We start from the raw sequence: 14,489 nt of genomic DNA, 5'->3' as shown, positions 1-14,489 counted from the left end.
ATCCCCTTGAGAGGCATCATCTTCTCGTCAAGAGGATCTTAAAATAACGGATCGTGACAGTTCCCAAAACTTTCCAGCACAGACGGGAAAAGCAAAAAGACAGTAAAATCTAAACGATTGACAAGCCTGCTAGGCTATTATGGTTTTCCCAATGTGTAGACATTTTAGAGATGATGATAAATTCATGCTTTTAATTTATATGGGTAATCAAAGTGGCTACTTATAAACTAATTGAATGTCTCACGTCATCGTTTTTTTTTATATATACATATAGAAAGTAGTGGGATCAGTTTAAATGAGGAATATGAATGATGAGTTTGAAAGGCACAACCTGAATTATTCTGCAGATTCACTCATAAAAGGACCAGCAGTACTCTGGAAGATGGAAAATATGTATTGCTCAAAGGGGACCAAAGTTTGAGAAACATGAAACTCTATTTGTCTAAATTTATCTAAATAATATAAATAATTTGTGGCTCAATAGAGTATCCATGAACAGGACTATATTTGTTGAATCAACCCAAGGAAATGGAACGGAACTATGAAGACATTTCCAAGACAAACGCACAATGATCATGGTCAGATCGTCAATGCTTCTATCTCAATTTCAATTTAAACGTAATGTACATTTCAAACCGTTTAATAGTTCAGAGTTGACAGCTGCAAACCACCTCATGCCTCTTTCCTTAAAGCCTTCTTCTGTTGGCGTCTTTGCATTAAAAGAGTCTTCCCTTAAGTTAACCAAATTAAATTTCCATTTGATGATGTGTTGACCCAGACCAGCATGCCGAAACTGTCTCCGTAAACTCTCTGCGGGGGATGGAAAGTCTCAGTCAGCAGAGTGGATACCATCACCCTGGCTGTGGGAACTACAAATGAGGAAAGCATCTGAACATTAAAAAAATAAAAAACTTTGTGGTATGTCCTTTCAAGCGTTCCCAGTTTGGCTAAAACTAAACATGCCAAACCTCTCATACACGGACGTTGAAACATTTAGAAGGCGGGAGTTGCGATCGGGAAGTTAATGTTTGACCTCTGTTTTCCCACAATAGCTGGTTTGTCAGCACTGCTAATCAAACAGATAAGCCGGATTGGACATGCAGTGGCCCTTATTAACGTAGGAATTTATCATTTGTAGGAAATTATTTTTAGTGTGTAATTTGTTTAACAGTCCAGCATGTTGAACCCAAGCTAAAAATAAATGAACAAAATTTGCATTTACCCGTACCATGTGATTTTTAAAGCAGGTTAACCAAGTCCTTTGTGTATACCATCCCCTCCTTTTTAGACATTTTAAATAAAAAATATCAATCATAACTCAATTTTGGAACAATTGAACATTTGATCAACTCTTTATTACAATTCCAAAACATAATTTAACCAAAGCACACCAGTCCTCCAAGTACTTTAGTACCGAACATCACGTTTGTGTATGGTTATCTGAACGAGGCACTTTGTCTGACTGAGCCGTCAACAGCTGAAGTCTTAAGGTAACTCCATTCGGCCTTCGGGCTCGGTCTGGACAGGCTGTGTGGCGACTCCTGGCTGACCTGGTGGGCCTGGTTTGAGAGACGTGGCCTCTCCACTGGCAACCCGTCGCCCCCCCCTGACAGGGACGAACCGGAAGCCCTCGCCTCCTTGGACTGCTTGCTCGCTGTATCCCTTTACCCGACGCCGCTTGGGTGCCGGCCTGGAATCCATTCGAGGAGAGGAACTGCCCTCCCCAGGACCAGACCGGCCCCAACTGGAAGGGTGACCTGTGGGCCGGGGACGACCGCTACTCTTCCCGTCCTCAGCTGAGCTGCCCGTTTCGCTCGTGTGGTGAGCGCTTCCAAGGATGTCTGAAAATGTAACGTTAAAAAAGGCGCCGGCCATCTTTGACGCCCACTCCGTTGGCAGGCCGCCGTCGCTGGCCGAGGTCCCGGGAGATGGGGACTCGACTCGGACCCCGTTGACCTTGCTGCGCCGGCCCTGCACCATGGGCCTGGAGGGCCTGTTAAGGAAGTTGTAATTAAGGGGTACGGCCAGGGGGGCCCGCCCGGTCCTGGGCTGGGGAACCCGGGTGATGATGGATGCGCGTTCTGCTTTCCATCTGGCGTACGGGGAAGAGCCTGTGGGACGGTGTTTTCTCTTGATCGTGTTGGTCGGGTCAAATGCCGAGATTGAGGAGTGGGGCCTCTTAGGGTCACTGTAGGATTTTCTCTTTGTTGCATCAACTGGAGTCAATTTACGTTTTAATTTTGTGAATTGTGCTCCGACATCACTGCTCACTTCACCTTCAAAGGGCCCAGGGAAAGACGACACTTGGCTTGGTAAACGTCCATAACGGTTTGGGCTTCGAGGACCTAGAAAAACAGTAGATGTAGTTAGCGTTCTGTTGGATAAATCATCTAATAGAGGGATATTTTTATAATTTCTCCACTTTACCATCGGGTATAGACCGGATCACACCAGGTTCCACAATCGCTTCAGCGTGGCTTGTTTTGGTACCAATCCTGTAGACAGCTGATCCCACCTGATGATAACCATCACTGAGCCTTGGAGTCATCTCCCTTGTTATTGCTTTAAAAGAGAAGATCTTATTCTTGTCTGGTTTTATTATGTCATTTTCAGCAGTGTTTGTATCTGAAGCGTCGGCGCCCTCTAGCGGCCCTGAGGTGGAAGTGCGGAAATTAAGGCCAGGCATTCCTCCAAAAGGATATTTTCCACTGTTACTCGTGTATCCCGACAGATACGGTTTGTAGCCCATGTCGGGGATTAGAGGCTGAAGACCTCTAAATCCTGGTTTGGATTCACTTTTAGCCATATTTAGTTTCAGTGGAACACTTGAGGGTTGTAAAACCTTGTATTTCTCCTGCTGTGATGGCACATCATTAGCAGATAGCTTGGATTTTCGGGAAATTACACTGTCGGACCGAAAGATATCTCTGGGAGGTAGAGGAATGATGGACCCTGACTGAACACTGTGTTTTTTGGGGCCCCGCTCAGCTTCTAGTGGGGTCATGGTGGTGTAAACAACCTCAGCCCTCTGACTGAATCCATACTTCTGAGACACAGGGGTGTAGTCATGAGCCTTTTCAGTTGGTGGGTTTGTGGTTTTATCATAGCTCTTAAGTTTTGTCTTTTTGCTCAAACCGCCATAGGGGATAGCAAGAAGTCTCTTATAGACTTCCATAACCGATTCCTGAGACTTAAGCCGGCTGGGTTCCTTAAAGCCTTTATGTTGATCTTTAAAATGAGCCATGGAACTTCCACTTTGTGTGCCAAGTGGTATAGCCTTGCCAAAAGAAGGATGAACATCACTGCTGGCTGCTTCTTGTTCTGATAGCTGATCCTGCCTGTGAGAGGATGGCTGCCGCACAGACATTTTAAGTGAAGGAGATATGTTTTGACTCCTTGCTGAAGGAGAAAGACTTTGTCCAGAGTGTTGCCTGGCACCGGGAACACCAGCCACCTCCCGTTTGCCAGAGGTTTTGTAGGAGTTGAATAGATACCACTTGCCCACCTTTAAAGCCTTTGGCCCCTCATTAGGCCCTTTCACTGCAGGCTTAGACACTTTTGTGATGAACAGGGCCTGATTATCTAGCATGGTTGTGGTGAGCTTGCCGGATTTATCACCAAAGGAACTAAGGCCATCACTCATTGAGGCCTTTTCATTACTTTGAGGCCATTCAGACTTCCAAAGCGCACCACTTCTGGAAGAAAGGACTGGACTTAAGACATGAGGAGGTGCTTGAGAAGAGAGGCGATGTGACCAGGGGATGGTTCTGTCTTGTGTGCTTGGATGAATGTCATTTTCGTCGGCAGAATCCAGGACGACGTTCGGTTTTCCAGCCAATGGAAGAAGAAATCTTGGAGGGAAACGTTGGGTTTCCGACAGGCCTTCTTTTTGCCAGGTTTCTTCACCACCATTTGATAGGACACCACCAGATTGCCCCAGCTTGTGCACAGAAGTGTTTGTCTCATCAGAACTATTCTGATGAGTTTGAGCCCTAAACCCACAGGGCTCTGGGCTACGGTGACTGAAGGAGCTCGGGAGAGCGACAGAGGCCTGATTAGCTCTGGTTTGCTTCTGCTCAAGCGTTGATCGCCTCGGATTGAGGCGCCCATGGTTCAAGCTTCTAGCAGACTCCTCTGTACCAACACGGTGGCCCCAGATTCCTCTGAAGATTCTAGGCTGCAAATACCGGCCCTTTCTTGTACTACTACCAGTACCAACTTGGGGGTGCACCAAGTCATGTGGCACTGTATTGGGAGGGTTGAGTTTCACGGGTCTCTTGAGCTTCGACGCACGGACCATGACTATGTTGGGATGATGTGGCTCGTTGGTGCCGCTGCTGGTGGTGGTATCTGGAAGGAGTTGTGGTCCCGATTGCTGGCTGGGTGATGGTCCAACTGGAAAGCGTTGCTGGCGACCAGGAACGTAGGCATGGTGTAAAAAGCGCTGCGTCTCTCTCTTGAATTGGTTTTCCTCTCCAACAGTTGTTTCAGTTCTCACTAGGGGGTAAAGGGGGTAAAACAATAAAGTAATTGATATCATTGGAAAATGTAGGCCTACTTCTAATATACACAAGTTAGAATGAATCTATATCTGCAACCATTTTGTCTAGACCTCTTAAAACTATTATATTCAGGTAACCAAAAGTAGGGAATTGTGATTAAGCCATTATTATACCATTGCAAAGGAATCCTGTGTAGTTAAGGTGTAGCCTATTAAGGAATGACGCAATCATGCCACATTTTCATTTAATATTTCCATCAGATACAAAGTTGCCCAATACTCGACGGGTCTTCTTGAACTTTCGGTATAAATGTTTATCAGTGACAACTGTGACATCAGTTAACATTCTTACCTCCAGAAGCGTCTGACATCGGGATAAGTGACGTTGAAACCCAACAGACCAACAGAATGAGAAGTCTGTCATGAAAAACATTGGTGCAATCCTTTCAGGTGATTTACGAGAACATGTTTGTTTACGCACTAATCTAAGTTTAGTGATGTACACACACAGAATTATAATAAATATACTTACCTTGAATGCAAATCGATAGGTCTACCGCATAGCATGATTGACAGTTGTCAACTTTATCATTTACTTATAGCTGTCAGACGAAGATCTCGAAGGATATTTTGATTAAACAACAATCCTAGGCCTACAAATGGTGCACTGCCAGATTATCGTTTTAGCTCGTCCAAATCCCGTCAATGATAAAAAACAATTTATGCACCTGCAAGCGCTGGGCAGATGTGACGTAGGCTACTTTGAACCATGTGCTGTGCGACCGGGAAAGCATTCCGGCTTTCCAGTTGGACCAGTAGGCCCAATATATATATATATATATATATATATATATATTTTTTTTATTTTTATTTTTTTATTTTTTTTTTAAAGGGTATTCAAGGAAATATCCAGGCAGTCAAAACAACAGTTAATATACAGTGATAAAGACCCAGTGTAAGACCTCCTTTGGCATATATATATATATATATATATATATATATATATATATATATATATATTTATTTGTCTCTTTTCCATTCGTTTTCAATTCGTGTAGCCTATTTATTATTTAGTTTTACTTTTCGTGCAACAAATCTCTACAACAAGTCACAACAATGTTCATGGCAACAGGCAAACTAGAAAACACACAAGGCAGACCTTTGGAGCTTTTAGGGCTTACGTTTTTAATAGAAAATAACATATTGTCATGGTCTGTCGTGTTTTGGTGTGTTTCCCTCCTGTGTTGATTACTGTTCCCTCCCCTAATGTGTCTCAGCTGTTCCTCGTTGTGTTTGTTACTTAAGCCCTTGTCTTTCCTTTGTTCCTTGTGCTATCATTGTGGTTGTTCGTCCTGCGTGTTCCCTGGTCCCTCCGGAGTTCCCTGGTTCCTTGCCTTAGCCTTTAGGCATAAATAAAGTGCTGTTCTCGCTAAACCGTCTGCATCTGGGTCCTACCTGCCTGCCTGCACCCTCAACCTCTAACACATATAGCCTACAGGCATATAATACTATAGGCCTAGGCCTATGCATATACACACACACATAGGCAAAACACAGTAGAAGGCATACAGAAAACACTTGAAATACTTTATAGAAATTAAATAGATTATTTTAAATAAAAACATACAAATTAAAACATGTATCCGGAAAAAAAAAAAGGGTATTCAAGGAAATATCCAGGCAGTCAAAACAACAGTTAATATACAGTGATAAAGACCCATAAGTGTAAGACCTCCTTTGGCACATATTTATATATTGACATAGGCTATTGAAATGCTGAGTCGCCTGCGGATGCCTTGCTCATAGTCCAGCTATTAAGTGCGGCAAGTAGGCAGTAGACTCGTCAAAACGTGTAGAATGACATAATGGCAAAGTCCCTGAATTCCTCGTCGGTGACACAATCTGTTGAATTAAAGAAAGACACCGATAAGAAATAACGCATTAATTGTGGAACACTGACATTCTATAGCTTCTTCCACCATTCTTGTCAATCAACCACTTACACATCACTATAGGCCACTTACCGCGCTCTCTGTCACCCTGAGGTTTGATTCCGAGGATCAGTCTCCACATTTTCTTCAACGACTGCCGAAACCTGCCGGCTCTTGAACCAGACGATGAGTCACTTTCACCAGTCTCCTCCAGACAGCTCGCGTCAGGCGTTTCCTCGTTAATCTCATCGCTGTTGTCTGTGTCATCATCAGCTGCGTTGTCGTCACCGAGGAAAACCCCTGCCGACATCATCCGTTCCAGGACGCATTCGTCCACTCGCAGGACCGCTCGTACCATCGCGACACCGACGGGCACGTGTGTGATTTGGCGGCACAGAGGGCACGCGATGGAGCCGTCCAGACACAGAGCCACGAGGCAACTTTCACAAAAGCTGTGTCCACAGCGGAGCTCCCGGGGACACCGCTGAGCCGCGTTGTAGGGTTCGTAACAGATTCCACACTCGAGATCTTCTGAACACATCCTGACTGTGACCTAGTGTTGGGTTTCAAGAGAAGCGTTCGTTTATAGCAGCTCAGCCAAGCCTCTGTGTACGTAATGACAAAACTGGTCTGCCCGCACTCATTTATACTGAAAGTGAGTGGGAGTAGTGGGGCAAGGTGCGCACGCTCCAACGAGTGCCAAAAACACGAAGTCCTTGCCAAAAACATGAGCTCATGGGTTCCGCTTTACACATCTGATGACTCACTCACAAACACACGCACACACACACACACACACACACACACACACACACACACACACACACACACACACACACACACACACACACACACACACACACACACACACGAACTCTCGCTCTAAGACAAATTCGTGTCAATGAGGGTCAGATGGTCAAACCGATTTGAAACGTCATAGCTAACCTCATAGGACAAAGCGTCACAGAGTGTGAGAAACATGTTGTAACAATATATGTACTGGTTATTACAATGTTAACCCAATCCCAAAAAAAATTCTGAAGATATAATTTCATATTGAGAGGATCTCTCCAACAATAATTTTCAGGCAATATGTTATAAAGTCAAGGAAGAGGGATTGAGATTAACTTCATTGTAACCTACATTTATAGTTGTTTAGCAGAGGGATTATATAAAGCAACACACAAGTGAGTCTGAGAACAATCGAGAATCCAAATTGTTACTTTTATTTGTATTAAAAAGTTCCTTCCTGCTACTTCCAGACCAATTTACAGGATTTCCCAGATATCCCAGAGCATCTGTGTTGATGACACTTAGGGAGCGTGTCCAACAAATACAGACAATCCTTTCATTTAGTCTTCCGCTTCCTTAATGTTTTACAAACTGTGTGTGTGTGTGTGTGTGTGTGTGTGTGTGTGTGTGTGTGTGTGTGTGTGTGTGTGTGTGTGTGTGTCCCCGTTTTTTTCACCCTTTCAGTTTATTTCCAGGAAATCCCATGGTGTACTTACTGTAAGGCTGTAGCAGGAAAAACATTGTCATTGGTTATTTATTCCCAGTGGATCAACAAACTACTTTTCCTGGCAATGTTTTAAAAACCTATTAACCTAGCCCTGATTTTGTTAAAGTGGAGGCCATAGGGTCGGAAGGGATCTTTCAACGGTGCCCTATTTCTCCACTAGGTGTGAGAGGTACTAGCCGTTACAAGCTGTTGAAAGATCTGCCGTGGGACTAAGTGAATTCACAAGTCGGAGTGTATCATGTCATTGTCTTTAAGAGATATTTGGGACAAAGAAGACTTCTGAACGTAAAGCAGCACACAATAGATGCAGAATATATCATTTGCAGAATATTGATTCATAAGATCGTCGCCTCTCACACAGTGCTGCAGAGTTTTTCACCACAGATTCACTGGCTCTTTGCTGGCCCGCTACTTCAGTCTTCGAGGACAGCAGATGATGTTGTTAGTGAGATGGTGAAGGTAGAATAACGATTAGGCATTGAACAAGCGGCTGTAAGAGTGATCTTACAGCCGCTTGTTGCTGGCAAAGCTTGTCTACCTCAATGTATGATGGATAGTTAAATCAACCAGTTTGTACAGTCAACTGGGTAGGCTGGTTGACTGACCTGTCCATCATACATCTGGGTGGACCTCCCCTAGGTCAAAGGCCAGGACATATTTTGAAATGGCTTGTGATGGCTAATCACATTCACACCTGGTGATAAAATAGGCGCCCTTTCATGTATTTTAGTGCAGTATTACTTACTTTGGGAAAAGAAAGTTTGAGAAACACTCTTGGCCTTTCAAAAATCTATACCCTACTGCCTGCATGTTCCATCAAATTTGAACCGTTCAATTGGAAAACATACAGGTGTAACGTAAGATAATAAGCTCCAGGTCAATACTACATTCATCGACTGCTGCTTGGAAGACAATCATTCTGGTAAACCAGCATGGAAACATGATTCAGGAACGATAAGAGGCCATAGTCTACTAGTTACAAAATATAACATAATAATGTGATTATACAAAACATAACGGATCAATGTTTACAAACCAATCACGTCACAATTGCAACATATAACACAATATATAACTCAATCTAACAATATATTGGTTCCCTTCCTCAGTGTCCCTATGTAGGGGCCACCACAAAGGGCCCAACAGAAATCGTCGCTAACATCGGGTCTTGGACCGAAGGGGGGATACTGGAAGCTTTCCGTGGCACCCATGGGAGCCTGTCGACCCAACTGTTTTCTTGGAGGCTGTTCATGACAGATGGTTCGTCAAATCACCTGCCAGGTATATTTTGAAAGTGCCTGCCCTTTTCAAGGATCACCTCTGGTTTGCACTTCTTAACTGTAGGGCCAAACTGTGGGTGGAATTAGCAAAGGCCTAAGTGGTGACAACCATGGTGTCCCAAGACAGCAAAGAGTTGATGTAGGCGGGGCCCAGAACCATGGCACTCCTCAGTCGCACAGCCTCGCTCCCCACTTACCCAGACTCACTCTCCAGCCCTGTTCCTGACCTGCCTAGCCCTGTATCCCAAAATACATTTTGTAGAGGGTTATTACTTATAACTACATAAGTTGTAACAACTAGTTGCAACTGTTTATGACCCATTTTAATGCTTTTGGGTCCACATTTCCAATGTGTGATGTCTAATTTTGTCATTCATTCACAAAAACGCCCATAACAACAACCCTTTCACAACCTTTTTAATGAAAACAAAAAGAGGCAGGTCTATGTTTTATATCATACTTTGTTTTATTGGGTGAGGATAACCAGAGTGTTGACATGACAAGCTCAGTTGGTGACGTCATGAAGTACGTCATTCCAACTGCAGAATTACGGTACTCAGGAGTTCTTTCTCCAGAGCCGAACTTGCCCAGTCCGTACTACCGAGTACACAAGTCCGAACTTAAGTGTTCTTGGTATTGAGAAAGGCCGAACAGTGTAACAGCAGGGGTGAACACAGGTGTACCTCATTAATTATGGACATGCCTACGAACTCCTAATTAACTTAATGAGCTACACCTGTTGTCGCCATTTCTAGTATACATCTCTGTGATGGCCGATTCTATTATTATAAATAAATATTATTGAGGCCATTTTTGCATAATAAAATTATCTAGAAATGTATAATGGTACAGTTTACATATTCCTCGTCTTAAATGAATAGAATTGCGACCTACCACAACAACTGACGCCACTGTCTCCTGGTACCACCCCGTTGCTAGGGACTTATTTACTGCGGTAACCACGCGATCCAACCCCCCATGAGATCGGTCGTGACAGAGAAGCGAGGTCCATGGGGGGGGGGGGGGGGAGCATGGCTGGCAAATACACCAGGACGGAGAGAGAGACAGGTGTACATGGAGACCATGTCATTGGCTGCTCAGGAAGGGCGGCGGCTAAGGGGGGCGTGGTTCTAGGGCCTTGGGTCTAGGGTGTGTAGCCGTAGTAGTGAGGGATGCAGGGGGGTTGGCAGCTTTTCCGTTGTGTACATATCCCCATCATCAGGAGGTCAACAGCAGTCACGGTGAAGGCACGAGATGCTGGGCAGCCGGTAAGTGTCCCTTGTCTCCTGTAGGGTAGAAACAGTGGAGGACCCCCCCCCCTCTGGTGTGTTATTGTATTGTTATTGACCGCGAACAGGGTCTATTTCAGGGTTGGGACCTCATGGTGTTTTTCATCAGGAGCCGTTTCATTCATTTACAAGAGCAATATTTGCTTTTGGAAAGCAGAAATTATAAAATGATTAGGTTCACTCGTTGAAACCCAAATGACAATCTTGTTGTTATAAAAGAAAGATCAGGTCATTGAGTTCAGTCATATAATGTACCCGGGCTTGACTTGCAAATGGTCTCGAAGGAACAATCAAGCACATGGTGTTTGGTGTAAAGGGAGTGTGTTGTGACAAACAACACATGGGATGTTGTTTGGGTAACTGTTTTCGTCTAGTTGTCACACTGTTACTTCATATATCTTGAATGAATCAATACAATTCAATTCATACAATTCACAGCAATATATGATGATTTATGACTTTATGAGTCTTGTCTGACATTCTTTGTTTGTCTGTCTGTGTACTGGCAGGAATGACCTTATTAAGGAGATTGGTTTTACGTGAGCTTACAGTGTGTTCTCAGTGAGAATTTTGTCTGCGTCTACCACGTAGTACAGTTTCTACTTTGACCGTTTTGATTGATTTGGCCTCCTTCCACGTTGAGGCAATGAGAGGGGGTGGAGATCAACTGGACCAAGGAGGTCAACCTTAAACCCAATGTAGACACACACATACACGCGTACAAAGAATCACAATGCACACACACAGACACACACAGCACGTATTTTATGGTGGTCAGTTTGTTGGAATCTATCCAAGCTCAGTAAAGTGCTTTTATATGAATGAGCCTGGGGGACGCTATGACACTTTACTGGTATTAACTAGAGGGAACTGATCTAGCACAGTTTCTCTCACAGTATTACTAATTACCCAGACCTTTGTAGTTTGTGTGTGTTTGTGTCTGTGAGAGTATGTGTTTGTGTGTGTGTTGGGAGAGAGGGGAGAAAGGGCGAGGTTGGGTGAATGGATCACATATGGGCATGCCGGTAGCCAGCTGTGAGGACACCCAAGGCCTGGATCTCTGTCATTTTTTGAGCAAAATTGTAAACTAAACACAGCATTATAAAAAAAATCTGCTTTAAAGAACTCCGGGATGAGTAAGTGCTTGATTCAGTTGATACTGGTTACTATGAGGCCGAGTACAACCCCCCCCCCCCCCCCCCCCCCCCCATACAGCGAGAGAGAGAGAGGAGAGAGAGAGGAGAGGAGAGAGAGAGAGAGAGAGAGAGAGAGAGAGAGAGAGGAGAGAGAGAGAGAGAGAGGAGAGAGAGAGAGAGAGAGAGAGAGAGAGAGAGAGAGAGAGAGAGAGAGAGAGAGAGAGAGAGAGAGAGAGAGAGAGAGAGAGAGAGAGAGAGAGAGACTGTCAACCTCTTCTGACATCCTACAGTTCGCAATTCTACAGTTCACATTCATACCATTCAGCTTATCTTGCAGATGTCTTATTCCTACAGGCTGGAGGCCAAACTCCAAGCACTGACTTCAAATCACCGGTGATCGATTGGCCCCCACCTCCTTAGCTCTCCCTCCTGCACCATGAACCCTGCGACCGCCTCCGCCCCCCAGCAGGGGGAGCTAGCGACCCCTGCATCGGGCACTGACCCGCTGGAAGCGGAGTGTCCCGTCTGCTACCAGGAGTACAACCGGTACACCAAATGCCCCCGGATGCTGGAGTGTCTCCACGTCTTCTGCGGCGAGTGCCTCCAGAGGATCCAGCTGTGTCCGTGTGACGCCCACGGCCTGCCCGCCATCCCCTGCCCCCTCTGCCGCCACCTCACCCCCCTCCTGAGCGGCGACACCCTCTGCCTGCCCCCCAACCTGCGGATACTGGCCCGGCTGCCCCCCGCCGCCTACAGCCTGCCCTCATCGCTGCAGGCGGCGCCCCGGCTGCACGCCTCGGTCACCCAGCGCGTGGTGCTCTCCATGGAGACGGCGGGCGGCATCATGAATCACCACCATCGCTTCATCATCCTGCCCACCGTCAGCCTCCAGGTGCAGCAGATGCACGCCGGACTCGGGGGCGCGCTAGGGGCCCAGGGCCTCAGGGCCGAGGAGACGGGGGTGCAGGTCAGGCAGCAGCACAAGAGGAAGCTGGTGTGTGTGCAGGTGCTGGCCGTGGCCTTCTGGGTCATGTTCGTGATCACGTGTGTTGTGGGCGTGGTGTTTGGGCCGCATTTGTTCCACACATGAGCAGGCGTTCTTTAGGGTGAGAGACTAGGAAGGTTGGAACACTTTCGTTTTTTTTTTTTACCCATAATACCTCCATATTATGTGTACCTGGTGAGAAATGGATTCTTTGTAAACTAGCATCAGACTTTTTGGATCCCAGTGCTTTTTGTTTGTGTGATTTCAAATTTTATTAACTTTGGACGTTTGTAACTATTTGTTCTTTTGATTATGCTTACTTGGCTGTTTGGATCATGGAGAATATGTTTAGACTGACTCAATACATAGAGGTGGCAACACAGGTAAGTTCCTTTACATGAAAATGATTAGTCAAAATCAATGTCAATTCTTATTCTGAAAGATATTCTGAGTTAACATCTAGTTTTTCTGATTACTTGAGTGTAAACATATCCACCATATAAAAATATTTATACATGAATATTTAGTCTTGATGAATCTTTTTTTTTTCTTAGGGTTGACATGTGTCTATTATATAATGAATTAATGAATTACACATTATTAAAACTAATGAACTGAATTTAGTTTTGGGTATGGGAAGCAACTGTTTTTTATTGGTAAATTCACATTTACTGCTAAAGAAGTCAAACAATATTGGTAAAATTGCAGCAAACATACTATGCTCTTGATTGTTTTTTTTTTGTTGTGCACTTGTTTGAATGCAAATGAGTGTGCACACAGCCGTTTTCGAAATTGATGAAAAAACATAGAAAAGTCTGACGGGTTTTATCGGAGTAAAAATTGCAATTTGTGGAAACATATAAACACGAACACCCAGAGCCCAGAAGTAAACATGCCAACGTTGACACCCGTTGGTATAAAAAAATATATATTCACACCCGACGCAGTACTAGTGCTAATCATGTATTCATACTCACATCTGTTGTCATCCTTCTTTGCCGAATGATCGATCATGAATGCTTCTGTGCAGTATAGCCTAAATAATTTAAGAGGTCTCAGATCAATGAAGTCTGTGGGAATTGATTGGTATCTGTGGTTGTGGTTGGCTCTAGAGGTCCCCTGGCTCCACATAGAGCAAGCATGCTGTATAGTCTCAAGCTTCTTGTGGGGGCAGATTTTTAATTTCAATCATACTATTGTGTACAGGAAAAAGCCACTATGAATGCATTATTGGATTGCATTTCAATTGATAAATTCACCTTATTGTCTTAATGCACAGCCCTTGACTTGTTATTTCTTGTTTGCTCCTTGATTAAACAATAGATTTGAATGCATCCATGCTATATTTTCGGTGAACAATCGCTTTTTACTGTTTCCGTTTTGCATCCATACTATATTGACTTGAATGACATAACATTATTTCATACTATCGCCTTTCCTTAACCTCATCTTTAGTCTGTGTCATGTTTAAGTATGTGTGTGTGTGTGTGTGTGTGTGTGTGTGTGTGTGTGTGTGTGTGTGTGTGTGTGTGTGTGTGTGTGTGTGTGTGTGTGTGTGTGTGTGTGTGTGTGTGTGCGTGCGTGTGCGTGCGTGCGTGTGTGTGTGTGTGTGTGTGTGCGCGCCCGCGCGTATGTGTAATAGCGAGTTTGTGTGAAATGTCTAGGATATGCAGCTATTTACTGTCTCAAAGAGAATAATTGCCTGTCAAGATGTCCTGCACTTACTAGTGCAAATATAACAACCAAACAATTATTACCCAATGCTTGCAAAAATCGTTGGCCATTTATCATAGTAAAGTAAAAGCAAGTCCAGTAAAACGGAATGTTGCATTCGATGCAGACAATGAC

General features: G+C 44.4%; 3 protein-coding genes across 6 annotated transcripts; 1 reads left to right on the top strand and 2 right to left on the bottom strand.

Moving 5' to 3' along the window:
* Positions 1–1,337: 1,337 nt before the first annotated feature.
* On the bottom strand, positions 1,338–5,345 carry LOC132445482 (uncharacterized). Of its 2 annotated transcripts, none has more exons than XM_060035470.1 (4): positions 5,034–5,345; positions 4,854–4,865; positions 2,428–4,497; positions 1,338–2,345 (listed from the first exon to the last, which is right to left on the bottom strand). In XM_060035470.1, the coding sequence occupies exons 3-4, from the start codon at positions 4,298–4,300 to the stop codon at positions 1,486–1,488; spliced, it is 2,733 nt and encodes a 910-aa protein (XP_059891453.1). In that variant the 5' UTR covers positions 4,301–4,497; positions 4,854–4,865; positions 5,034–5,345; the 3' UTR covers positions 1,338–1,485. The 2 variants fall into 2 exon arrangements, with proteins under 2 accessions (XP_059891453.1, XP_059891452.1); XM_060035469.1 differs by having other exon boundaries at positions 4,854–4,918; positions 5,034–5,344.
* Positions 5,346–6,155: 810 nt separating this feature from the next.
* si:ch73-335l21.4 (E3 ubiquitin-protein ligase-like) lies at positions 6,156–7,070 on the bottom strand. The gene is made up of 2 exons (XM_060035463.1): positions 6,526–7,070; positions 6,156–6,403 (listed from the first exon to the last, which is right to left on the bottom strand). Exons 1-2 carry the CDS (start codon positions 6,971–6,973, stop codon positions 6,345–6,347), a joined length of 507 nt encoding a protein of 168 aa, XP_059891446.1. The 5' UTR covers positions 6,974–7,070; the 3' UTR covers positions 6,156–6,344.
* A 1,824-nt stretch (positions 7,071–8,894) lies between these two features.
* Positions 8,895–13,975, top strand: si:ch73-335l21.2 (RING finger domain-containing protein). Of its 3 annotated transcripts, none has more exons than XM_060035628.1 (2): positions 8,895–9,232; positions 12,011–13,975. In XM_060035628.1, the coding sequence occupies exon 2, from the start codon at positions 12,093–12,095 to the stop codon at positions 12,744–12,746; it is 654 nt and encodes a 217-aa protein (XP_059891611.1). In that variant the 5' UTR covers positions 8,895–9,232; positions 12,011–12,092; the 3' UTR covers positions 12,747–13,975. The 3 variants fall into 3 exon arrangements, with proteins under 3 accessions (XP_059891611.1, XP_059891613.1, XP_059891612.1); XM_060035630.1 differs by having other exon boundaries at positions 11,994–13,975; XM_060035629.1 differs by lacking the exon at positions 8,895–9,232 and adding an exon at positions 10,365–10,499.
* The last annotated feature ends 514 nt before the right edge of the window (positions 13,976–14,489 follow it).

This window comes from Gadus macrocephalus, chromosome 17, assembly GCF_031168955.1.
Source record: "Gadus macrocephalus chromosome 17, ASM3116895v1".
NCBI classification, from domain to species: domain Eukaryota; kingdom Metazoa; phylum Chordata; class Actinopteri; order Gadiformes; family Gadidae; genus Gadus; species Gadus macrocephalus.
The sequence above is the reverse complement of the archived record's forward strand: the minus strand, read 5'-3'. Positions and strand labels throughout refer to the sequence as shown.

Excerpts from the sequence above, each read along its gene's own strand:
- si:ch73-335l21.4 (XM_060035463.1), bottom strand. The coding sequence starts at position 6,973 with ATGTGTTCAGAAGATCTCGAGTGTGGAATCTGTTACGAACCCTACAAC. Across the intron at positions 6,404-6,525 it reads TCAGGGTGACAGAGAGCGCG|ATTGTGTCACCGACGAGGAA; the intron begins GTAAGTGGCCTA and ends TTAATTCAACAG.
- LOC132445482 (XM_060035469.1), bottom strand. The coding sequence starts at position 5,068 with ATGCTATGCGGTAGACCTATCGATTTGCATTCAAG. Across the intron at positions 4,919-5,033 it reads CCTATCGATTTGCATTCAAG|ACTTCTCATTCTGTTGGTCT; the intron begins GTAAGTATATTT and ends TTTTCATGACAG. Across the intron at positions 4,498-4,853 it reads GATGTCAGACGCTTCTGGAG|TGAGAACTGAAACAACTGTT; the intron begins GTAAGAATGTTA and ends TTTACCCCCTAG.
- si:ch73-335l21.2 (XM_060035628.1), top strand. The coding sequence starts at position 12,093 with ATGAACCCTGCGACCGCCTCCGCCCCCCAGCAGGGGGAGCTAGCGACC.